The sequence below is a fragment of the Aspergillus pseudodeflectus genome, assembly GCF_044049435.1.
Source record: "Aspergillus pseudodeflectus strain CBS 756.74 chromosome Unknown BJX68scaffold_65, whole genome shotgun sequence".
Taxonomy (NCBI): Eukaryota; Fungi; Ascomycota; class Eurotiomycetes; order Eurotiales; family Aspergillaceae; genus Aspergillus; species Aspergillus pseudodeflectus.
In genome coordinates, this window is record NW_027263841.1 from 142,050 (window position 1) to 164,350 (window position 22,301).

Sequence of the window (22,301 nt, forward strand, 5' to 3'; positions counted from 1 at the left end):
GCCTGCTATTTTTATCGCGCCCTTTTCAGGTTCACCTGGGCACACTTGTGATGGCCCCCGGCAGGCTCCGATCGAGTCTCTCTTGGCTTGTCCATCACTCCACGTCGCCAAACGTTTGGTGCTGCCTTGTCACCATTTTGCCCTCGCTATCGTGGCCTTCATCGCTCCTTTTGATCCTGTGTCAGGTTGTATTAGCGCGTCTGAACCTCTGCGGGGGTTGCTGTTTCGCTTCAGCTAGGCTGAGATCGAGAACCAATAGACAACTGTCGTTCAATCCTCGCCTGCTTGGGCGAGATCTCCGTTGCAGCGGCACAGCCACCAGCCCAAGTCGCTAGCGACACTTCTGTTGGCATTTAGAAGGACCAGTTTCCCCCCTAAACTTTCCTTCTTCAAGACCACAGGGAAGATCATGAATACGCGCAATTGATCTGGATATGCCTTTGTTTGATGCGATGAGTCTTGACTGAATATGGAGGAGGATGTTCGGCCCCAACAGCATGAGCGGCTTGGTGGTGACGGCGAGTCGCTCCTCGAGCAGGAGCCCATTCAACATCCCCAAGTGCCGGTGCCACTAAAGACGGCTCTAGCACCGGCTGCACCTCATGCCAGCCAGCATACTTCGGCAAACCCATTCGGTCGTTTACCCCGGACTGTTATTGAGCAGTAAGTTTAAGCTTGTCCTTGGTGCACCCACAGCTACTACGGTAGCAGGAATACACGCGTCCTATCCGACCCGTCGTATAGATTATGGGCAATTTTAACTGATCTCACAGCATTCTTTATGTAGCAGATGCAAATACATTCGCATGCTTGGCATTATTGAACAGAAAATGGCGGCGAATATCTGACTCGTCTCTGCTGTATGCCCACCACTTGTCACGCTGTCCCTCCTTCGCCCTGTCATGCAAAGCTACCGAAGAGAGCCCAAGACAGCCTGACGATCTTGTTCGTCTCAAGCGGCAATTCTTCTCTGAGATTAGGCGCAATGGGTTTGATGTTTTCTTTCGGCCCCACCATACTTTGGTCAAACTCATCTCAACGTCTATGAGCTCTTCCACAGCATTCCCGCATGGGGAGGCTTTTCGTTTTGCATTTTCACAGAATGCCCAACTTATCCTTTGTATCAGCTCATCGCGAATTGTCGTTCTGGATGTGACATCAGAGCCGCCTGTGGTAAGGCATGAACTCAAAACGTGGAGACGCCCGTTGCACGCCACTATCCTCGACGACGGATCGCTTCTTGCTGTGGCATCTTCAACTCATCAGGTTAATATCTACAGACTTTTCGACACAGAAGCCCAACTCATCCAGAATCTCAAATTGACTGACGTTCCCCGGGCTTTGGCGTTTTCCCCAACTGGAGGTGTCCTGGCTATTGCGTACAATGCTATGATTGAGGTATACGCCGTCGGCGAGGGAGCAGCAGTAACGGAACGAAGAGCTGTGCGCTGCGCAGGGGTTGACTCGATCTCCTTTTCGTCGGATGGCGTGACTTTGCTGGGTTCTTCAGATAACTTTCAAACAGGTAATCTGGTTACGATCACCGTGCCTTTGTTTGGAGAACAAGATGCCGACATTTCTGTCAAGGATGTTCAGATTCAGATGTGGACCACTCAAATACTATTCCCGGATACTGTCCGCAATTACAGCCACGCTTGTCTGCTTCCCTTGCACACCGAGGGCGAAGGGAGCTGGATCTTGGCCTTCGACAACCAATTGGGAGTGTACAGAGCTATTGGGGCCAGTAACAGCAGTTCTGGTACGACATATTTTGTGAGTCCGAGGTCCGAGGATGACCTCAAAGAGCATCCCCCGATGATGCTGGCTTCTTCAGACTGCCAAGGGGAGCTTGTTGCTCTGGGATTTCAAAATTCTGGAATTTGGGTATATGGTTTGCCTGACCGTCTTGATATTGCTCCTGTGGCGCAGAACTCGGGCGATTCCCAGAGCCGGCCTGGGACTGCTCAAACTCGACCGATCGAAGATTTGCAAACCAATATGAGCCGACTGCAGCACACTATAACGCGGCCGAAGGTGCTAATTAAGGGTCATAAGGTTATTGATATGCCAGGTGTCACTGCTGCTCGCTTTGTGCGGCATAACCCTTCAGCGGGTGGACAACGGAGACTGGCTGCCGTGGCTCCTGGTGGGGTTGATCATACAATATTTGGTGATGAGGATGTGCCCTTAGATGGCGGGAGGGTTTTGCTTCTCGACTTTGCGCGTTCAGTAACGGATGGGGGTTTGACTGAACTGACCATTGAGATTGGGGAAGCAGAGCCTACGTTACTTCGGGAGCCGAATTCGACTCTAGCCACCGAGGTTGAATTGGAACGAAGAAGAACTCGCCTACACCGTGGTAACTCGGCCGGGATGACAGCCAGGGGACCTCGGGAATCATATCCAGCAGCTAGCTCGAGTGCGCGCGGGCGTCCTCGCAGGAACAGTTCTTATCTTTCTGCATCCTCAAGCGATGTAGGGGGCGAGAGTGAGATAGGTGCTATCCCAGATAGCCCTTATGACAACACGCAACCACGATCGCAAGACACGTTACGGCGTGCTGCCACAGCAGCAGCTGCAAGCCGCCGGCGCGTCGTCAATGAACCACGTCGTGTGTACCCCAACACGCCTGTTCCTCCAATTTTCCAGATTCCCCATGAAAGCGACGCCGACAACTGGGTTCCTCCCCCTCCCCCATATCAACGAGAGCCCGATGTACCTCTTCCAGATTTTCTAAGAAGGACGCTACTCCCTCCACCACCAGGCCGCGCTCGAGGCGCCAGCAATGCAGCAGATTCGATTCGAAGATCTCTCACAACCCGCTTTCTGACGGACCCTTCGTCTCGGCCCTCTCTGCACAGACTGAATACTGTCACTGGGCCAAGCCTGGCCTCCCGCATGAGACGACAGACCAGAGAACCTTCGCCTCCTGATAACGCGCGGAGACACGCTAGTTTTCTACGAAGGAGGGATACCCCTGATACCCAGAGCCCTCAGACACCTCAGCAACGTAACAATGTCAATGGCTCTCCTCAGCAGGCCCGTACTCCCTCCATGCCTCCGCTTCCAGTGCAGAACACCTCTTTAGCGGTACCGAATCCGTCATTGATACCTCCCAATATTCCTGTGATGGCAGGCTCATCGCAGAATCCACTCCCAGCGGCCCAAGTTGAGCCTGTTGGACAGTCACCAAACAGTGATCAATTGGACGGCTGGCAACATGTTATGCCCTCGGTTCCTATGACTCCACCTGCCATGAACAATTACCTTTTCTCTCTTTCGTCACCGAACCTTATTCAACCGGAACTCATCGAGGAAGTTCAAAGCCCTCAATCACCCGGACGACCCCATGACCGCACCCAATCGCATGATATTCGGCCACCATGGTCAGCAATAGCCCTTCGGAACCGACGGGCATCAACCGACCCTACCCACTCGAGCGCGCAATCTGTTGCACCAGAGCAACAATGGCGGAGGCGGATCGAAGAATGGAACGAGCGAACCATTTATGAACGAAATAAAAAGAGCCGAAGCAAGTGCACCGTGATGTAATATCTACCCCTAGTGGGCTTTATTCTTCTCTTTCCCTCTTCTCTCGTGCACTTACTTGCCTCCATTATTGGCATATACCGATATTGACCCTTGGAGGGCGATGATACCTAATGTTGATCATTTGGATGGGCTTATCTTTTTCGCATATACCCATTTGGCCATTCGTTCGCCTGCCTTGCGGCTTTTCCGTACAGCTTTGGTGGTTGGATAAGCATACAATTTCCTACACAATCCATTCAAAATGTCATGAGCGTAAGAAGAAGTTGCTGCAAATTCGCTTAACGGAAGTATGTCAAACTATAGAGCATTGTCGACCTTCCCTCTGGTATCAACACCACATTTCTTCATCTCAACAGCCCCCTCCTCCTCCCCCACATCCACCGCCGCCTCCACCGCCGCCCCCTGAGCAGCCTCCGCCCGACGATCCCCCGCCTCCACCACTACCACAGCCGGCGCCAGCACTAGAGGCCCCCGAACCCCCAGCACACCCACCACTACATCCACCCTTCCCACCACAGCCCCCAGCAGCAACGGCGCCGCCACAAGTTCCCGAGGCACAGTTCCCAGGATGCCCAGGGTTCAGATTCATGCAGGCCGGATCCGCAGCATACACATCGCAATGGACACTCGGGTCACAGGTGTAGGGTGCATAGTAGGGGACGTAGACTGGATACCCCCACATAAGCGGGTACGTCGTGTAAAAATCTCGGTCGCGCTTCTCGGCATCGTCGTCGTCCTTGCCGTGATGCTTCTCGTCAATCGCACCTACTGGGGCTTTGCCGTCTCGAGACGTCCGCTTACCTGCTCGGCGGCGGGCCTTTTCATACTCGCTGCGGAGTTTCAGAAATTTCATATGGCAGGGGTCGACTCCTGAGGCGGTATATGCGACTGCTTGTTTGGTCTTTACGGCGCTGTGCGCGGAGATATGTGGGTTTTTATCAGGGTTCGCAGAGATATCTGGGTTGTCGTGCAGGTTTGCGGCTGCGCTGCGAGCCTTTGAGCCGGAGGAGGAGAAGATGGTGAGTTTGCCCTTGAGGTCGGACCCTCGGGTGGCTTCGCAGTACCAGCAAGTGCACTCGGAGTAAATGCCACCGTCTGTGAGCTTGCGGTACATCTTGGTAGTCCACTCGAAGGCGTCGGAGAGTTTCGTCTCGGAGACTTTGTCGTCGTGGTCAATGAAGATGGCTCGTTTGCCATCTTGCTCGGTGCGGTGGGTGGAGTATTCGAAGTAGCGGGCTGGGGAGAGTTGGTGCGTATGCCAGGCGAGGTCGACGTCGAGGGTTGGGACAGCCATGCGGCTAGGGTTGGAGGACATGATCTGAAAAAAGACGGTGTATTTGCGAATAAGGCGGAGCATGGTTTTGGAAAGGGTGGGAGAGCGCAGCCAGTCGATGTTATCCATTTTCTGGATGAATGTCCCCTGCCGAACGACTGCGCCGACTAGGTCAAGGGCGAATTGTGAGCTGTTGTCCCAGTAGCGGGACATCATGCGTCGAAAGGCAATCCTTTCGTCTACGTAGAGCGTTGTTTGGGAACTGTTAAGAGCTGTGCGCATGATTTGCCGCTCCTGCATTAGGGCACCGAGGTGATCCCGTATCATGGACACACTGGGGCAAATCCAGATGGAAGAATCCATGTAATCGGTGATATCGCGCTTTGCAGCTCGAATCAGTCGATTGGGGAAATCTGGTTGCTGTTTCCGTCGTCGGGTTGAGCTGAGACGTTCCGGCACGCCCCATACGTTCAGAAGCGTTCCTGGCATCGGGATGTATCCCTTCACAAGCTCTCTGACATCTGATCTGAATTTCTGAACGCGCAAGGTTTCGTGGGTAATTCCAAGCCGGCATCGAGTACAGAATGTACCGAAATTTTTATCCGAGAAACCGCGCCAGTATTCAAATGTTTGGTCAAGTGGCGCCGTGAACGTTCCATCAGTCCAGGGTACAGAGTTTTCGTGTCCGCAACTGGGACATTCGAAAGTCTTCATCGGTAAGTCTTGTAGGTTATCCCAGTTGAGACCAGTAGCCGCAGAAAAAACCGTCTCTGCAGTCTTTCCGGCGTCGAATACTAGCGTTTGATCATTGATACACTCATTGATCGCTTGCCATGGAAATCCTCCTGCCCAAAAACTAATCTTTCCATAACGAATGCAGTCCTCAAGGAAAGCCCTAGGGTTGAGCAGGTGCGCATGCCAAACCATTAAGACATCTAGAACAAACGATGAGCAATCCACTACGGTCTATGGGTCGAGAGTATGAGGTAGGCTCACCTAGAGGAGGCAACATGTCACGCGTCCAAGACATAGGATCATTGCAAACAGTGATATCCTCATATACGCTGGATGTAAGATGATGAACACTTGGTCGAGGACGAGACGCCGGGACGGAATGATTCCACCAGGTTGTGTATCGCTGGACAGCTTTGGCCGTATAAACTGCCCATCGCTTCTCCTTGACCAAGGCCCACGCTTCGTTGATTTGGGTCGAAAATTGCCGTGCTGAAGGATCTGGGATATCATATAGGTTCGGCAAGCTTGTTATCGTGTCACGCAGATCAGAGAGCGCTGCGAGAAACTTGAGATGAGCGATACACTCAAAGTGAGTGACCGTGGTGTATTTTGCAGGGCCTGCATCCTGAGACAAACTCAAAGCAGGAATAGCAGGTAGCTGCTCTGTGGTCTGGGTGTATGTTGGAGGACTGTTTTCAAAACGCTGCAGCTCAACGTCAAGTTTTGTACCACTTGTCAAACCCATGGTGACCTTTTAACATGAAATAAAGGAGTTCATAGGAGTCATATGATACCGTTCAGCTCGGCGACGACAACTGGTCCTTCTTGATGGCTTTATAGTCACCTCACCACCCCCCCACCCCGAAGAGAACTTGGAATGATCTAATCAATGGGGCGAAAACAGAGGCAGCTCGCAAAGCCACTGCAGGCGCAAGAGAGGCAGTGATAACCGAGTTAGCAGCCGAAATAATAGCGAATCAATCATCCAGGGCACCGTTGCCCGGCACTTTGATGGTGCACAGGAGGTTTATCCCTGGGCAAGCTGTTTCACAGCCGGGGAGACGTAGTTGGCTTGGCTGAGGAAGTAAGCCTTGCCGACACGACGTATGGCACTCGGCGCCCCGTGACGAGGGGACACAGCCCCAAAACTTTGTCTAAATCAAGGACCATGGTCTGCCTCACTGGCGCAGTCAGATGGCCTGAAATGTTCCGATCCTCAGACCAGGTAGCCTTTGGCGGAAAGTTGCAGAAACACGGACCCTGAATGGCAATGTTCTCGAAGGCGTGGAAGCTCTTGGGAGGGGCTATGCCGCCGCGCCGAGCTGCCCACGGGCTGTGGGGACAGGGGACCCAGAATAGTCCGTACATGATGCAATATGATCTGCAGCGGTGCAGTGAAGATCGCGCTGTACAGAGTACAATATCGCAGTAAGAAATGATACATGATTCAGAGCGGCAACGTCTTTCAAAGATGGAGTACGGAGTAGAGAGTCAGAGCATGGTAGCTTGCGGCGTGATTAACCCGGGGTACCTAAAGCGGCAGCGGTAATCTACATACGTAAAAGCGGCGGAACTACCTGCTTCACGTGCATAGAGCCACGTGACCTGCAGCCTCGCTGGCCCCGCTCTCTTAGCCCGTTTTTGAGTCTCGTTACTCATCCACCGCAGAGGCAATCCAGATCATCCCACCGTCAAGTCGCTTCTCCGACACCGCTTCCGCAAATAAGATACTACGGAAAACGAAGCTCAAGCAAGGGCCGCTTATACACTAATTTTGCGCTGTCAATTCCGCTGCACGTTGGTAGTTTGTTCGTCGACTCGAGAGTTAGTGACTACCTTCACCGGGTACTTTTTTCGCCTTCTGCACGATTGCATCCGTCTTTCGCCTGTCGTTCTTCAGAAACAATAACCGCGCCCTGAACTCCGCATAGCTTGTCCTTGACAAGCTTCACTTAGCCCTCTATCCTACTCCAGCCTGGCGTCCTTCGAAGGATCGTCCGACGGTATCGGAGACGGGGGTCTGCACCAGTCTTTCTTGAAGCAAAGCCCGCGGAATAATGCTTCTGTTGTCACCAGCCCCGTAATGGGAGGTATTGATCATACGTCTATGTCACCGGCCGTCGCCTCTGATGGCACGGGCCATGCCAGGAAGCGTAATGTTGGTATGGCGGGGCTCGACAGCTCCCCCGGAAGTATGGATGATGTTGAAGATGTTGAGAACCGCGAGGAGAAGAGAAGGCAGCCCGTGAAGCGCGCTTGCAACGAATGTCGGCAGCAGAAGGTGAGCCTGCATTTCCTGTTCGCCCGCGCCGTTGACTTGACCCGCTGATGACTGACTCGTTTTCGTGTTTTGAAGCTCCGCTGTGATGTGATTCAAGACCCGTGGATGGACTGCTCACGATGTCGCCGGCTGAAACTCGACTGCAAGATTGAATCCAATTTCAAGCGGGTCGGAAAGCGAAGTCGCAACGCGGAGATGGAACGAGAGATTATTGAGTTGAGGAAGCAAATCGCCAGTGCACAGGCCGGTACAGTTGGAACACACCCGCAACCGCATGGTCTGCCTACGGCGCAACAGACACCGAAACAGGAGAACACGTCTAGCCAGGTTAGCCCGGCCAATGTATATCAGACACCATCCGCAATGTCTGCAGCGGAGCAGTTTATGGGGTCGCATGAGGCTGTTGCTTCATTGCTTGATTTGCGATCAGGGTTCGACGGTTCGAATTATATGAGGAATGGGAGTCAGCACTTCAAGCGAGTCGAAGACGTGGCGGTGGGACCTGACAGAGTCGCAGAGCTTTTTGATCTGTAAGTTTGGCCAGAATCGGCTGGTCGGATGGATTCTAATCTGGGGCCAGTTTTTTCACCTACTACCACCCGTTTCTACCGTTTCTTGACCGAGAGCAATCCGCAGAGGACTATTATACGGCTTCCCCTTTGCTTTTTTGGACTATCATTAGTGTCGGGGCTCGACGATATCAAGCCGACCAAACTCTACTCAACTCACTCGCCGGACCTGTAACGCGATTAATATGGAGTACGATTGCCGATGTCCCACAGAGCTATCACCATGTCAAAGCGCTTTGTTTGCTCTGCAGCTGGCCGTTCCCAACTAGCAGTACGTCGACAGATCCGACGTTTATGCTTTGTGGCCTGATGATACAGGTTGCCATGCAACTCGGGCTACATCGCCCATCACATACCCAAGATTTCAGCAAGTATAGGGTAGAGCTTATCGAGGAAGAACTGAAAGATAAAGTCAGGACGTGGGCAATCTGCAACATTGTCGCTCAGCGGTATGTTTCTATGAGCTTCATTTCTAGACCTTTGGCTTAACTATGTGGCAGTGTTGCAACAGGATATGGACAGCCGCCCTGTACATTGTACGATTGGACTCTGTCATCTCAAGAGTCGATGGACCCAAATTTCAAACTTCCTGAAAGCATTAGGCACAGGCTCGACATCGAGAAATTTTGCGACAAAGTTACTAAAGCACTTTACACCAATCGTCGCGATCCCGTCGGACTGTGTGGTAGTCAGGAGCGGTCAACCTTGACATCGCTCCTTACGCGAGATCTTGACGAACTCGAGACTCTCTTGCAGCCGCAAAATGATGGTATGTTGTCTGCGTTGGCCCGTTTGAGTTTCGCGCTAAATACTGCAGGTATTACTGACTTATATTTACGCGCATCCAATCTTCATCTTCACCTGTCCGCCTTTTTCGACGACCCTTCCGCCAAAGACTATAGAGAACGGCTTCTTTCTCTTTTCTTTGCTGCCACCTCTTTTCTTGAAGCTGCGATGAAACTTCAGACAGAACTTGGCCCGCTTCTTGCATACACGCCGTACTACATTTATCAAATGATGGTTGCGGGGGGCTGCACATTGCTGAAGCTATGCAAGAGTTTCTTTGCCGCCCATATCGACATGGAGTATACAAAGGATCTCTTCGCTCGTACAATCTGGTCTATTCGGAAAGCATCGGTGATCTCGAACGACCTCCCTGAGCGGCTGGCCGAGGTTTTGGCCCAGATGTGGAAACTTGGAAGCACGCCGTCGCCGCAACCACCTCCGGATGGGGTTGAAATGGATGACTCGCTAATGCTCAAAGTACGGTGTCGCATGAGTATGTCGCTTCTGTTCGACTCGGTATGGCGATGGCGAGAGGATACGCGGACTAAAGGCCGCAACATTGAAGGTAAGTTCAATCAGTGTGAGGCGAGGATCAAACATTGACGTGTATGCAGCCTATCTCAAGAATCCGACAAATCCCGATTCCAACGCAGAATCCTCCGCTTCCTCATCAGTCGGGCCACCGCGTACATCTCCCGCAATTCCCGGCGGTGACCCCAGCCTAGCTCCGCCTCTGCTATCGCAAGCCAATCTCGGCGTACAATCATCAAACGGGCTCGGATCATTACCGAGCGGGTTCATGGAGCCCAACTACGAGGTCTTCGATCCACTAAACTGGTTGCTCGACGGTCTAGTAGACATGCCGTATCCTTACTCCGTTTCTGGCATGGAGGCTCAAGGAATCGCATGACCCTTCAGTTCGCATTTAGCCCCTACCTGTGTCTATCTTGTCAATTTGTATCTGGCGCTTGTATTTGGGAGGACGTTTGCTGCATTACTATACCAATGGGATGTACCCGCCATTTTGTGGGGTAGGCGCAAGGCGTCGGCTTGAAACTGCATGTTTTGGCGATTGTTCTTTTTACCCAGCCGCAAGCTACCTGATTTACACATGATTTATGACTTATTATCACTATATATACATGCAAATTCATCAATGGCGTTCTCTATTCACCCTAGACTGTTTCTGATGAGACATGAAACATGACGACGAGTCGGAATCATCTATGCCATCCTCGGCCGCTCATCGTCCACTCCACCCTTTCTCACACCCTTCGAGATCTGGATTGCGTCACCCTTCTGTGCATAATCCCATATTTCATCAACTTGGAACGCTTCCACGTATAGCCTACCTACTATACGCCGATAGCGACAAGAAATGTCCTTTTCTACAACCCGCCCAAAATCCACCCTCCTCATCCCTTCAAAGCGACCCCTCTCTCCACCCACACGCTCACAACCAACACGAACTACAACCCCCACGCTCCAAATCCGCAGCCCCGCTCGAGCGCAGTCGAATGAGAAGAGACGGATAGAGGTTGATTTCGCCGCGGCGCCGCAGCCGTTCCTGACTCCGGAGCTCTGGGAGAAGATGAAGAGTAAGAGCACCGGCGAGGGTGCGGGGACGTGAGACAGGGGGTGGGAATGAGGGGTGATGAAGGGATTCGATCTCTGGAGGGTTTTATGGTTGCGTGGTGTTTGTTGGTGAGCATCTGGTACATTCGCCAGCTGGCTCGGCCCTGTCGCCGTCTCTAGGGCGTCGCACACATACCGGCGTCATTGGTATGACTTGGATTAACACCTCAGCCGGAGGGGCGTGGTTTAAGCAATGTATCGTGCCTCGACAAGCGTGCCAACATGGATAATACCGAATGACACGGGCGGGATCTCGTTGTGGTTCTTGGTGAGCCTAATATTTGCCGCGCTGTTATATATGGCGTTTCAATGAAGTTGTCGCCGGTCAGTGAGGGCATACAAGCAAAGCTACGATTATGGGAATCAGAACAAGGCACCAAGCCCTGTTGTTGAGATCGTGTTAGGCTCAAGAAAAGAACGCACGATTCAAGATAGCAGGCGCTGGAAGACTGTAGTAATATTTATGATACAGGAGTAGTCATCATCATCGTCACGGTCGTCACCTAGATGCGCCATTCCCGTCATAAGTCATTGCGGAAATCGATTAATAGCTCCAATCGCACAGAGCAAAAGAAGACGAAACAAGAGTAGGAAAACGAGGAAAACGGGAAACAGAAAAAAAAAAAGGGAATCGAACATTATAACAATCGTCGCAATAAGTGTATATCATATAATGTCATGTCGGCGTGGGAGTTCTAGGTCGTATTCGTAGTCGTGTCTCGTTATGTTCATGTTTGTACTGTGGTTCTCCGAACATGGATGCTCGAGTTTACCAGGACGGCTTCGCCAATGCTCTGTTTTAGTTTCTCTCGGCGCGCTTCACGTCTATCCTCCGCGCGGCGCTGCATCGAGCGTCGAAGCCGCCAGCGCAGGGAGCGTACGATTCCGGATCGAAAGCGTAGACGCCACCAGGATACTGCGGGAAACTGGCGCTGGTGAAGAGAGGTCTGGGAGTACAAAGCCTCCTGTGTGAGGATGCGGCTTCCCACGAGAGCGTCTCTGTTCGCACGGTGATGGCCGACAATTCCTCGCTTGGCGCCATGACGGCTCGGGGAGAGTGTAGGCCCATCAAAGACAAGTCGCCTCTGGGGCATGCCCAGCGAATTACTGATAACCTCATCTGGCTGCTTTGTGTTTTGGGTCTCAGCACCATTTTCCTCCTCTGGTGAGAGATTTTCAGGCGAATCATCCCAAAACCGACGAGGACGCCAGAAAGGCTGGAGCCGGCCGTCGATATCCTCTCCGGCTTTGGGATTTTTGGCCGAGTTGAGCGAGAGTGATCGCACAAACGAATTGAAAGACTCAGAGCGCGGTCGTCCAATCCACCCCCGTCTCTTGTATCCGGGTCTGCGATTAAGACCGCCTGTTGCCTCTGGCTCAGCATTGCCTTCACCCAACGGCTGGTTCAGATCCAGTTCGTTTTCCCGGATGGCAGTAGAGATCGGTGGCTGGGGAGGCGGCCGTGGGTTTCGCAGCGGCGAATCTACATCAGCAATAGGCTCCTGCACCATTTCAGGAGTTTGTGGTAGGTTGACGGGGCGCAGTTGCTCTCGCAGACCAAACTGCCCCAGCGGATTGACCAGAAGGAGGGACTCATTGTTGTGTGGAAATATTGCCACTCGTCTCACCTCATTGATCTCAAATGGGCCGGGCGAAGAAGACGGGATCGAGTGTGGAGTAAAAAGCACCGATGGAGGCCGCAGGTAGCTTAGGTCTTCAACTCCGATCAGGATGGACTGAGTTTTGGGGAGATCCGCAGAGTCATGTCTAGCATGTCCAGGAGCATCTAGAGCAGGTACCGGAGCTGGCGCAGCTACCGGAACGGACACAGGTGCGGGTGCCAAGTTAGTGGGCTCTTGCTGACGTTTCATTCCCTGCTCAACGGCTAGATTATGGCTCCGTAGGCTTTCTGAAGTAAGCGAAGTTGTCCGGGAGTTGTTTTGGCTTGTAGGCGCGGATAACGACGAGCTACGTGGAGGAATATAGGGTCGGTTCAGAGTTCGTCCTCGAGTGTCTGCGACATTGGCGGCATGTGGCTCAGATAGAGTACGCTTTCTCTGGCGTGGAAGATCCAGAGACCCGGGTCGGTTCTTGGGCGCTGATGGCGCTCGACTGGACGCCAGGGAGCGCGACACGGATGGGTTCCTGCTAGTCGCATTCGAAGGACGATTTAAAGACGAGCTTCGTTGAGGAATTACAATCACCGGCACCACGTCCACCGACTGCTGTGGGGCGCCCAAAGTCGAACTCCCAGAAATTGAAATCTCTGACACGATGCTCCTCCGATCGTTCTCTGTGATACGCGCAGTTTTGTGACTCAGTCGTCGCTGGAGGTCTGAGCTGGAAGCAATTGAGGTTCGCTCAGACCGTGTGATAGGGGAGCTCGCCGAGCGCAAGGATAACCTTTTTCCCGAGTGGCGTAGAGCCCGCCTGGCTGGCTTGGGCGTCGTGTCAATGATCATGGCTTCGACAGTGGAAGACGTGGACACGCCCGACAGGCGTCGAGAATCCTCCCGCTCAGGCGGGCCAAGTTGGTCATCCGCCGACGGCCAGCCGATTTGCTGACGGAATTGATCCAGGGCCGTATTATCATCGAAATGTTGCACATGTGCCACACGGTCCCGTAAGCTTCTTCTTCCTCGCGTGGAACCGTCTACGTTGGAGGTATCGGCATCCGTTCCATTGCGAGATTGTGTTGACCTTTCGCGTGTAGGCTTTATGCGAAGCTCTGGGACTTGGCCACTCGAAGATACTTGTCTGCAGGGAACAGCGGTCGGAGATTTCTTTCCATAGCTTTGGTAGAGTGCATCGACAGGGATCTTTGATGAGCGGGACGACGCACGGAAGCTGGGAGATTGGTCACCAGCAGGTGTAGTCTCTCTAGTCCTTGGATCAGTTCCACCTTTACTGCGAGTGCTTCGAGTGCTTTTGGTGCTCCTGGTGCTTCGAGTGCTCTTCTGTGTAGTTGACCGCGATAAGGACGGCGGCGAAGGGCGCGGAGTTACAGCTTCCGTTTCACTGTCGGACATCCTCTCGTAAGCCGTTTGGAAAGATTCCGCCCGCGATGAGGAAGAAATATAACCAAAGTGGCCCAACCCCGGCCGGTTTGTAATCATACTCCTGGGAGGTGTTGTTTCCGGGGTGGGAGGATGCGAAGGTTTGGATGGTGTAAGCGTCGCAAGGCCCGAGTGAGGAGTCGCTTTCTGCATTTCCGCCTCGGTCGGAGAATCATCCATAGCAATACCCGGGGGTGTCAATGGGAGGTTTGGAGCGGTCGCCACTGGTAGGCCATTCGAGGATTGGCCATCGTGTCTCGGACTCGATGTTTGAGCGACTGGGTTTGGGTTTGCATCGACCCGTCGAGGAAGCGACTTGTGAGCCTTGAACAGGAGCCGGTCCGGATGTTCTGCTGAGGCGGGCGAGGTGACAGCAACGTCGACACTGGGCATTTTCATTAACACTCAACAATGCACCGTGATCCTGAGCAGAAGAAGCTGATAATTCTGCCAGCCGGGTCGACGCTATCACAAATAGCTGCGAGAGTCAATTGAGGTGAGGATCATGACACCTAGGCCGTTTCAAATGAAGTTGGAGGATGCAGGCTGGCGAAGTCGCATAGCGGAAGCGGGCAATTTCGAGGTCAAGACGCAAGCTTGACTTGGTCTAGAACTGCGGAAAGTTTCGCCAGGTCGCCTTCTTTGAATCCAGGGAGGATTCCGCTCGGCGTGGAGAATGATGAGAAGTATGCTAAACGAAGATTCCAGACGAAAGGGGAAGAAAAGCAAGGTTGTAAGAGAGGACCACTTGCCCATGAAGAAGCCGCTGGCCGCAAAGCGCGTCTCACAAAGCAGCCGACACTCGACTACTAACAAACAACCGAATCAGAAGCAACTTGCGGACATGAAAGGACAGGTCATGAAAGGTCCGAAGCAGAGATGCAACTCTTAATGGCGGAGAGGAGCCAAGGGCGGGCTGCAGGAAGCGATCCTGAGCAAGCGACAGGCCGACCAGCAGCCAGCAGCAAACAGGTCGACTTTCGGGGCTTTCCACGTTGCGGACAAAAGAAATGTGTCCCCTGATTCGAGCCGACAGCCGTACAATATGGCTATTATTAGGAGAGTGAGGCTGCAAAGATGAAAATTGGGAAGTATCCCAGCACTGCATATCTGTAACACTGGTGGGGGAACTTTTGAGTACAGGTCACGGGACCTGTCGCTTTTTTACACTTTGGGTGCCTGAACTGAGCCGAGTTCGCAAAGGCAAATTGTGCTGCTTACTGCTTGGACTACGCTAATCTGGAGAATCCTCCGGTAATGCGCGGCTTCAACCTTGTCCATCGTCCATGAGTCAGGGATAGCCTTTCCATCCAGTCCTACATACTGGAGTACAATGTCACGTGCGGCCATACAGGCCTCCACTGTGACAGCCGGGAGGCCGATCCTCCAGTTTTTCAATTGTTTGCGCACCTTACTCGCAGGTTGCCAGGACTAGTGCATTCGTTACTCCGTAGACCCTGTATCACTTGACCATACTAAATAAGATCAGGATCAGGAAATTTCAAAGCGCAACGACTAGCGAACTTTCTCCTAGCCTCAAATCTCCTCCAGCGAGGCCCCGCTGAGTCATCCCATGACATCGGACCCGACGTCATCGGCGCGGGCCCAATGAGGGATGACGAGATATCTTTTTCATTGATAAACATAGACGCTCAGAGGGAGGGGCGGACAGGAACCTCCAGGACAGGCAGAGAGGCGATGATATTGCGGTTGCTATGATACAACTAGGGCCCTGCGTCTGACGTCGTTATCCGTCATCTGCCGTTGCTAAAATTTGGCTGCTTCTGCGCGCACTGCGACAGACAATCGGTGCCAGGTTCCAACAGTTGGGTAATCCTTAGGTCGTTCTTATTCCCCACCATCCGCCCAGTCTTAGCTCTTATTCACTGTTCAGTCAGCTTCATTTCCAATCTTCTTTCCTCTCTGTGCGATCAACAACCTTAAGGCCTCTCCTTCCGACCAGTCATCTTCGCTGTGCTCTCTCTTCGAACCACGCTCCAACCAGTCCCGTCTCGAGCAGCTCTGCCAATCACCAGCGCCTGCTCGCTCCTCACCTTTCGCCTCTTCGCTCTCCTCGACTCGCTTGGCGGGGTAGTTGAGTAGAATTAAGAAATTAGGGAGAAAACCCGAGAGTGACAAAGAAAGGAAAAAGCAACCAGCCTGTCACGTCATTGCTTGCCAGTCCACCGTGTCTTGAGTCTCCCCAGCTTCAGCCATCATTCATCATCATATCAGCCTCCTGCTCATTTCTTTTCTTCTGCCCTCTTCCCCTCTCTTTCCCTCTCCCCTGCTCCCTTTCTTCCTTCCTCCGTCGTCGTCCCCTCCTCCTTACCATTCGTCCCTCTCAATATTCCCTGTTCATCCTCCCGGGAACCCCTACCCGGCCCCCTACCTACCATGAGCACTATCCAGAGCCTAAAAAATTTCATACGTCATGGGAAACAAGCCCGCCTTGTCACCCCCCATGCTGAGCCTACCACAAACATCTCTGCGGTACATGCTGAGCAGCAGCGCCAGCCCCAGGGTACATTTTCTCCAGCTGCTGGCAATTTAGATGCCATTGATAGCAAAATGGGGAGTGGTCAGCCTCAGCAGTCGCAACAGTCGTCTCCTGACGCTCCCGCCAAGAGGGCTCGCGAGGCCGAACTCGAACAGATCATCGCTGAAGAGAAGAGCAGTCGCTCCAAGATGCCTAAATACCCTGGTCTCGAGCGCTGGATCTTGGTGGAGAAAATGGGCGACGGTGCCTTCAGCAACGTTTATCGGGCCAAGGACACCACTGGTGAATTTGACCAGGTGGCTATCAAGGTTGTTCGGAAGTTTGAGATGAATAGCACTCAGGTAGGATACTCCTCTTCTATTGTTTCGCATGCTTTGTTGCTTTCAATTGCCTCGGTGCTATTTTTCGTGTGTTGTGGTTCCTATCATGGTCCGTCTTCACTGCGAACCTTTTCGCCAATATTTTGTCTCATCTAGTCTGCCAACCACCTACATCCCGACTTCAAGAAGAAGCCGAAAGCCGCAGAGGTGCGCCAATTTCCCTTAGTCCCTAATCCGAGCAGCATGCGATACGATCGGATTCCACCGCCCCCAGATTACAGTTTTGTTCTTTGCGCGCGCCAAAATATCCTGCAGCGCATGATATGATAACTGACTAGTGTGCCTGTCTAGCGAGCCAATATCCTCAAAGAGGTCCAGATAATGCGCCAAATTGACCACCCTAACATCGTCAAATTGATCCAATTTTCCGAATCGCGCCAATATTACTACATCGTCCTAGAGCTTTGCCCTGGTGGCGAGCTGTTCCACCAGATTGTCCGCTTGACTTACTTTAGCGAAGATCTTAGTCGACATGTCATTCTCCAGGTTGCCAAAGCCATCGAGTACCTACATGAGACCTCAGGTGTTGTACATCGGTAAGCTTGCCACTACCTTGTCTTCATGCTCTCGCAGCGGAAGCTCATGTTCTTCCTTAAACAGTGATATTAAACCCGAAAACCTTCTATTTTACCCCACCGAGTTCGTTCCTTCAAAGAATCCTAAGCCGCGTCAGCCCGGTGATGAAGACAAGGTGGATGAAGGCGAATTTATTCCAGGAAAAGGCGCTGGTGGGATAGGCGTGATCAAGATCGCCGATTTCGGTCTTTCCAAAGTTATCTGGGATAGTCAGACAATGACGCCGTGCGGAACCGTCGGATATACTGCCCCGGAGATTGTCAAGGATGAAAGATATTCCAAGAGTGTGGATATGTGGGCGCTCGGCTGCGTCCTTTATACTCTTCTCTGCGGTTTCCCTCCCTTCTACGACGAAAGTATCCAAGTTCTCACAGAGAAAGTTGCTCGAGGACAGTACACATTCCTTTCCCCCTGGTGGGATGATATCTCCAAGTCAGCCAAGGACTTGATTTCTCATCTTCTGACCGTAGACCCTGATGAGCGGTACTCGATCAAGCAGTTTTTGGCTCATCCATGGGTCCGACAAACCGATGAGGAGACACAAGCCGCATCGGATGCCCCGCCATTGATAACACCTTCCGTCAAGGAGATTCGCAATCAACCGCTCGACGCAGTTGCAGCAGACCTCGCTCCATACCCACCTGCAAGCGCTCAACTTACTGCCGGAGATCGACCAATGGACTTCCGTTCTCCTGGTGCGATCAATTTGCGGGAAGTCTTCGATGTTGGATACGCGGTTCACAGACAGGAGGAAGAGGGCAAGCGACGCAAAGCTGGTCGTGGATTCCGTGGAATGAACCCAGCTTCTACATTCCAATCCGCACTCAATCCGCTCAACGAAGACTACGACAGTGACGATGCAATGGCAGTTGAGGAAGAATACCCTCCAGCTAAGATGCAAAAGTCCTCGAATCCCAGTGATATCGCTGCTATGGAGGCCAAAATGCGGAATACCAACCTGGGCGCCACTAGCCACGCAGCACAGGCGCGGCAGTCCCATCAACCCCGACAACAGGGCTACGGGCAGCATAGCGCTAGTGTTGCAGCTGCCGCGAAGAAGAATATGGCCCGCAACGCTCGGCAACCGTTCGAGCTCAGCTTAGACAATGCGACCCTGCTTGAGAAGCGAGGCAGAAGACACCAAGATCAACCAGTTGCATGATAGAACAGCTCCCGCGTCTCTGCTTGCACCCAGCCACGCTACTGCGTTTCTGAAGACATTACGAACTCATGATATCGTCAGGCTAGACTCCCCTATGACTTCGATGACGTCACATTTTCTTTTCGACTGATTGTGGGCAAACCTGTTGATCGGGCAAATCCCCATTGTGATTTCAGGCGTTCTATGTACCTGTCTTTCTCGTCTCCTCTCTGGGATCCGGATCGGCGAAGCGTTCTATATGCATCTTATCTTTCAATGTTACGGTCTTCTTTCCCATTACATTTGGTGGAGTGCTTTGCTTGGACATGTGCAATAGTCCGGGAGTTTATTAGTTATCTTCTTTTGTCCTGCATCTCCCGCTTCCACTTGTTTTGCGCTTATAAAGTGATACACCGTTCCAACTTCAATCTCATTGCTCCTTTACTTGCTCACTACTACTACGACGCATCGTATTTCATCCTTTTTCTCTCATTGTTTTCTTTTGAAGGTTTGAAGGCCCGAAGCTAATGCCATCCTGACTTAATTCGGAAGTGACCTGCATGTATGATGTCGACTGTTTGACCCCAACCTTTGAGCCAGCTAGTTGATTCGCCCCATGACCCTTGCCGTCACCTCATCTCATCTCGGCTCTAATTTCCTCAATTACAGATTCTTTCTTCTCATTTCCATCTCCGCATATCCTAGTCCAAATCCTAGTTCTCATCCTGCCTTGACTCGATTGTCAATATACCAATTCCAAGTTTTGATGGTCTCGGCGGTGGCAACAGCGCACTAGGCCTACCCCATAACTTGGACACACGCCTCGTCAAACCAGGTCAGGCCGCATCATGATGTTGGGGAGTACTTTCTCCACTCCGGATTAAGTCCCCAAATCGTAACCCAGTGTACTCCAATTGAGCCCGGCCCGAGCCCCCGCTAAAAACAAGGGACGCGATGAGTAAGTTAGGGTACTCTAAGGTAGTACTCCGGCGTCGGAGGCTGGGACGAATTTTGCGGTTTCCCGCGCCTCCATCAGAAGGATGAGCACGCACCAGGGTCTTGTCACGCTCCAAGCGCGGCTTGGTATTCGGTGCGAGCTGTCTGATTGATTGACAGGCTGCCGGTGGCGACACGCTACTCTAAGATGCACAGTTATGTAGGACCGGCACTACGTTGGTCTGTCATCAAGTTATCCTGCCTCCACTAGTCCTAATAGTAGCATTGTAAGTGTAAATTCCTTTTGTTAGTCACTATTTCCAAATTGAATTGGCTGTCAACCTTGCGTACAATTCATGAATATAAGACCATAAGCTTGATTGAACAATGGGGTGTATTTATTTTTTTAGCTATTCATGAAACACACTCTACACATCCAACAATCCAGCCGCAAGGGTTATCGTCATGACCCAAAAACAGAGCACTCACAAGGCAATACAAAGCAATGATAAAAGACATATATAAGCCGCCTGCTATCTGGTATGAAACTGAATCCAACGAAAGCCCTAATGTTAGCAGCAAGCCAGGATGGAAACGTTTATACAGCCAAGGATCGATAACAATCCTTCAAGATAAAGACCGGAATTGTGATGTTTTCGAGCATATGTAATGGTTTACAGTGCCTGCCGTCCTCTCGTCTCGATGGGGAGGAAGATCATCGCCACGAACGCGGCGAGGATCAATGCACCAGAGGCATAAATGGGCGCATCGGGATTCGCGCTTCCGCCGTATATAGCCACGATGGGCGCGCAGAGACCAGCGATACGGTTTAGACAGCTGGAGATACCGGACCCGGTACCGCGGTAGGGGGCTGGGAAGACCTCGGGTGTGTAGGCGTACAGGACACCGTACATGATATTCTGGAAGAAAGCCTCCAGCGAGGAACAGACGAGTTGGATATTAGAATCGGTAGATGCAGTGAAGCAGAAGAGCAGGACTCCGGTAATCAAAGTGGCAATGGTCATTGTACCCTTGCGTCCGACGTATTTGATGTCGACTGTGTAACAGGCGAGGACGGATCCGGGAAGACCGACGATGGAGGTAATGGCATAATTACGGTAGACGATGGAGGTCGGCTGGCTGGTGTCACCGCCGGCCCGGGACAGATACTGGGGAAGGAAGGCGTTGAAAAGAGGATAGCCCATTCCGATGGTGGTCCAGCAAAACCAAAGGATGACGGCTGTTGCAGGTTAGCTATGTTAGGCTATTAAGCATTCAAAGGACGTACTGGAGATTCCAAGTTTTTTGGTAGCAAAGAGACCACGGATGCGGTCGAGAGAGAACTTGGACATGTATCTCTGAACAATCTGCTTGTTGCTGAGACTTTGTGTGTTGGTGGACTCTTCCGGATAGCCGCCAATCTCATTAAGGATCTCAACAGTGAGCCATGTTTTGACGCGGTTCTTGTATGCGATGCCGTGAACAGCAGCGACGGCCTCGTCTTGGCGTCCACGCGAAAGCAAGAACTTGGGCGACTCGTACAGATGGAAGAGAAAGAAACGGCAGATGAACATGACAAAGGTGATGGCACCAAGGGTAATAACCAGGTACCGCCAGCCCATGTTCTGCTCTTTCGTGCAGGGCCCTGTAGACGGGCAAGTGAAGTTCGGAATAAACGCCCAGGCCAGAAGACTAGAATGCGTCAGTAAAATCAAACCGGGGAAATTATGGACTGCATTAACCTAGAAATCAAGTTGCCAACCGGCCACCACACACTAAGCATGGTCAAGAGATTACCTGAGGCAAATGGCAGGAACTCGAGGAAGAGCGCTCCATCAACGGGCAGATTTCCACCAACTCCAAGGCCCAGGCAGGCGTACAGGGCACAAGTGCTGTGGTCTGTCAGTCTACAAAGTCGAGATGAAAGGTCCGTTGGACTTACCCAACCCAGTTGGGACCGCCACCAGAAGCAAGACCGAACACACCACTGATCATGAGAGTAAAGTTGAAAGCTGGGCGACGGCCAATAACATCGGAGGCGATACCCCAGAAGGAGGCACCTATGCAGAGACCCACGAACAGCGCACAAGTAGTAAAACGAACGTTGTTCTCGTCAACGCCGAATTCCAGAGACAATTGCGGTAGTGTAAGCGCAACACCCTACAGAATTAGTATAACATCGCATGTACCGTGAAGTACCATCATACCTGTAGCCATAGGCTATGCCACTCTGTCAGCCACGTTCACCAAAATCCAAAGCGAACAACTTACTTGTCTGCAAGCCAACCAAATCCACACAGCATAAAGAGCTCCCACTGATAGCGGCCCATACCAATGTCTTGAATGGCCCTGTTAATCACTTTTGCTTTGCCTGTATATGCACATTAGACCTGAAACTTGGACGTTCAAAGCTTTCATAGCTGAGGGTCGAGAGAAGAAAAAAGGTATAGAATCAATAATCTCTCGAAGAGATAAGTAACGTACGATCATAGGCGGAGTCCTGGCCTGAGGCGGCGAGATCATTTTCTACTTCAGCGCGCAGAATCTCTATGGTCAGATGGCCATCTTGGCTTTGCTGGTGGCTATGGACTGAGCCCACGCCGTGCTCTGCGGAAGATGTCCTGTCGAGGCTCCCGCCGTCAGTCTTCTCATCAGGGCCTTCTTTCTTTTCCGGATCGGAGCTGAGTTTCGAATGCGCAGGGGCACTAGAGAGGGGCACGACAACTCCGGGGAAATCGTGGTGGTCGTGTCGCGAGAAGGGATTCACTCCGAACGGCATCGTGGCGAATCTATGCTGCTATGGCCAAGTTTTCGGCGCGTTCGATCAGAATCGGGGGAATACTACTGGTGGCGATGCGATTGTCGCAGAGGCAAAGTATAT

General features: G+C 52.2%; 6 protein-coding genes across 6 annotated transcripts; 3 read left to right on the top strand and 3 right to left on the bottom strand.

Annotated features, from left to right (window-relative positions):
- The first annotated feature begins 34 nt into the window (after positions 1 to 34).
- Positions 35 to 4,041, top strand: BJX68DRAFT_246666 (F-box domain protein). The gene is made up of 2 exons (XM_071041681.1): positions 35 to 663; positions 774 to 4,041. The coding sequence occupies exons 1-2, from the start codon at positions 470 to 472 to the stop codon at positions 3,550 to 3,552; spliced, it is 2,973 nt and encodes a 990-aa protein (XP_070894093.1). The 5' UTR covers positions 35 to 469; the 3' UTR covers positions 3,553 to 4,041.
- Positions 3,727 to 6,456, bottom strand: BJX68DRAFT_187050 (uncharacterized protein). Its single transcript, XM_071037318.1, has 2 exons — positions 5,822 to 6,456; positions 3,727 to 5,760 (listed from the first exon to the last, which is right to left on the bottom strand). Exons 1-2 carry the CDS (start codon positions 6,303 to 6,305, stop codon positions 3,902 to 3,904), a joined length of 2,343 nt encoding a protein of 780 aa, XP_070894094.1. The 5' UTR covers positions 6,306 to 6,456; the 3' UTR covers positions 3,727 to 3,901.
- Positions 6,457 to 7,228: 772 nt separating this feature from the next.
- On the top strand, positions 7,229 to 10,365 carry BJX68DRAFT_246668 (putative C6 transcription factor (Leu3)). The gene is made up of 6 exons (XM_071041682.1): positions 7,229 to 7,841; positions 7,917 to 8,371; positions 8,422 to 8,859; positions 8,911 to 9,179; positions 9,228 to 9,761; positions 9,811 to 10,365. The coding sequence occupies exons 1-6, from the start codon at positions 7,644 to 7,646 to the stop codon at positions 10,104 to 10,106; spliced, it is 2,190 nt and encodes a 729-aa protein (XP_070894095.1). The 5' UTR covers positions 7,229 to 7,643; the 3' UTR covers positions 10,107 to 10,365.
- A 999-nt stretch (positions 10,366 to 11,364) lies between these two features.
- BJX68DRAFT_187134 (uncharacterized protein) lies at positions 11,365 to 14,478 on the bottom strand. Its single transcript, XM_071037319.1, has one exon. It carries the CDS (start codon positions 14,284 to 14,286, stop codon positions 11,560 to 11,562), a length of 2,727 nt encoding a protein of 908 aa, XP_070894096.1. The 5' UTR covers positions 14,287 to 14,478; the 3' UTR covers positions 11,365 to 11,559.
- A 1,431-nt stretch (positions 14,479 to 15,909) lies between these two features.
- Positions 15,910 to 18,597, top strand: BJX68DRAFT_187154 (serine/threonine-protein kinase). Its single transcript, XM_071037320.1, has 4 exons — positions 15,910 to 16,728; positions 16,864 to 16,914; positions 17,059 to 17,303; positions 17,368 to 18,597. The coding sequence occupies exons 1-4, from the start codon at positions 16,285 to 16,287 to the stop codon at positions 18,503 to 18,505; spliced, it is 1,878 nt and encodes a 625-aa protein (XP_070894097.1). The 5' UTR covers positions 15,910 to 16,284; the 3' UTR covers positions 18,506 to 18,597.
- Positions 18,598 to 20,094: 1,497 nt separating this feature from the next.
- Positions 20,095 to 22,199, bottom strand: BJX68DRAFT_271662 (putative sugar transporter; the record flags this gene model as incomplete). Its single annotated transcript, XM_071046993.1, has 7 exons — positions 20,095 to 20,660; positions 20,709 to 21,112; positions 21,163 to 21,312; positions 21,363 to 21,580; positions 21,628 to 21,640; positions 21,692 to 21,791; positions 21,905 to 22,199. 7 exons carry the CDS (start codon positions 22,197 to 22,199, stop codon positions 20,095 to 20,097), a joined length of 1,746 nt encoding a protein of 581 aa, XP_070894098.1.
- Positions 22,200 to 22,301: the final 102 nt, after the last annotated feature.

Excerpts from the sequence above, each read along its gene's own strand:
- BJX68DRAFT_187050 (XM_071037318.1), bottom strand. The coding sequence starts at position 6,305 with ATGGGTTTGACAAGTGGTACAAAACTTGACGTTGAGCTGCAGCGTTTT. Across the intron at positions 5,761-5,821 it reads TGACATGTTGCCTCCTCTAG|ATGTCTTAATGGTTTGGCAT; the intron begins GTGAGCCTACCT and ends CGTTTGTTCTAG.
- BJX68DRAFT_246668 (XM_071041682.1), top strand. The coding sequence starts at position 7,644 with ATGGGAGGTATTGATCATACGTCTATGTCACCGGCCGTCGCCTCTGAT. Across the intron at positions 7,842-7,916 it reads ACGAATGTCGGCAGCAGAAG|CTCCGCTGTGATGTGATTCA; the intron begins GTGAGCCTGCAT and ends CGTGTTTTGAAG. Across the intron at positions 9,180-9,227 it reads CTTGCAGCCGCAAAATGATG|GTATTACTGACTTATATTTA; the intron begins GTATGTTGTCTG and ends TAAATACTGCAG.
- BJX68DRAFT_187134 (XM_071037319.1), bottom strand. The coding sequence starts at position 14,286 with ATGAAAATGCCCAGTGTCGACGTTGCTGTCACCTCGCCCGCCTCAGCA.
- BJX68DRAFT_187154 (XM_071037320.1), top strand. The coding sequence starts at position 16,285 with ATGAGCACTATCCAGAGCCTAAAAAATTTCATACGTCATGGGAAACAA. Across the intron at positions 16,915-17,058 it reads AGAAGCCGAAAGCCGCAGAG|CGAGCCAATATCCTCAAAGA; the intron begins GTGCGCCAATTT and ends GTGCCTGTCTAG. Across the intron at positions 17,304-17,367 it reads ACCTCAGGTGTTGTACATCG|TGATATTAAACCCGAAAACC; the intron begins GTAAGCTTGCCA and ends TTCCTTAAACAG.
- BJX68DRAFT_246666 (XM_071041681.1), top strand. The coding sequence starts at position 470 with ATGGAGGAGGATGTTCGGCCCCAACAGCATGAGCGGCTTGGTGGTGAC. Across the intron at positions 664-773 it reads CCCCGGACTGTTATTGAGCA|CATTCTTTATGTAGCAGATG; the intron begins GTAAGTTTAAGC and ends CTGATCTCACAG.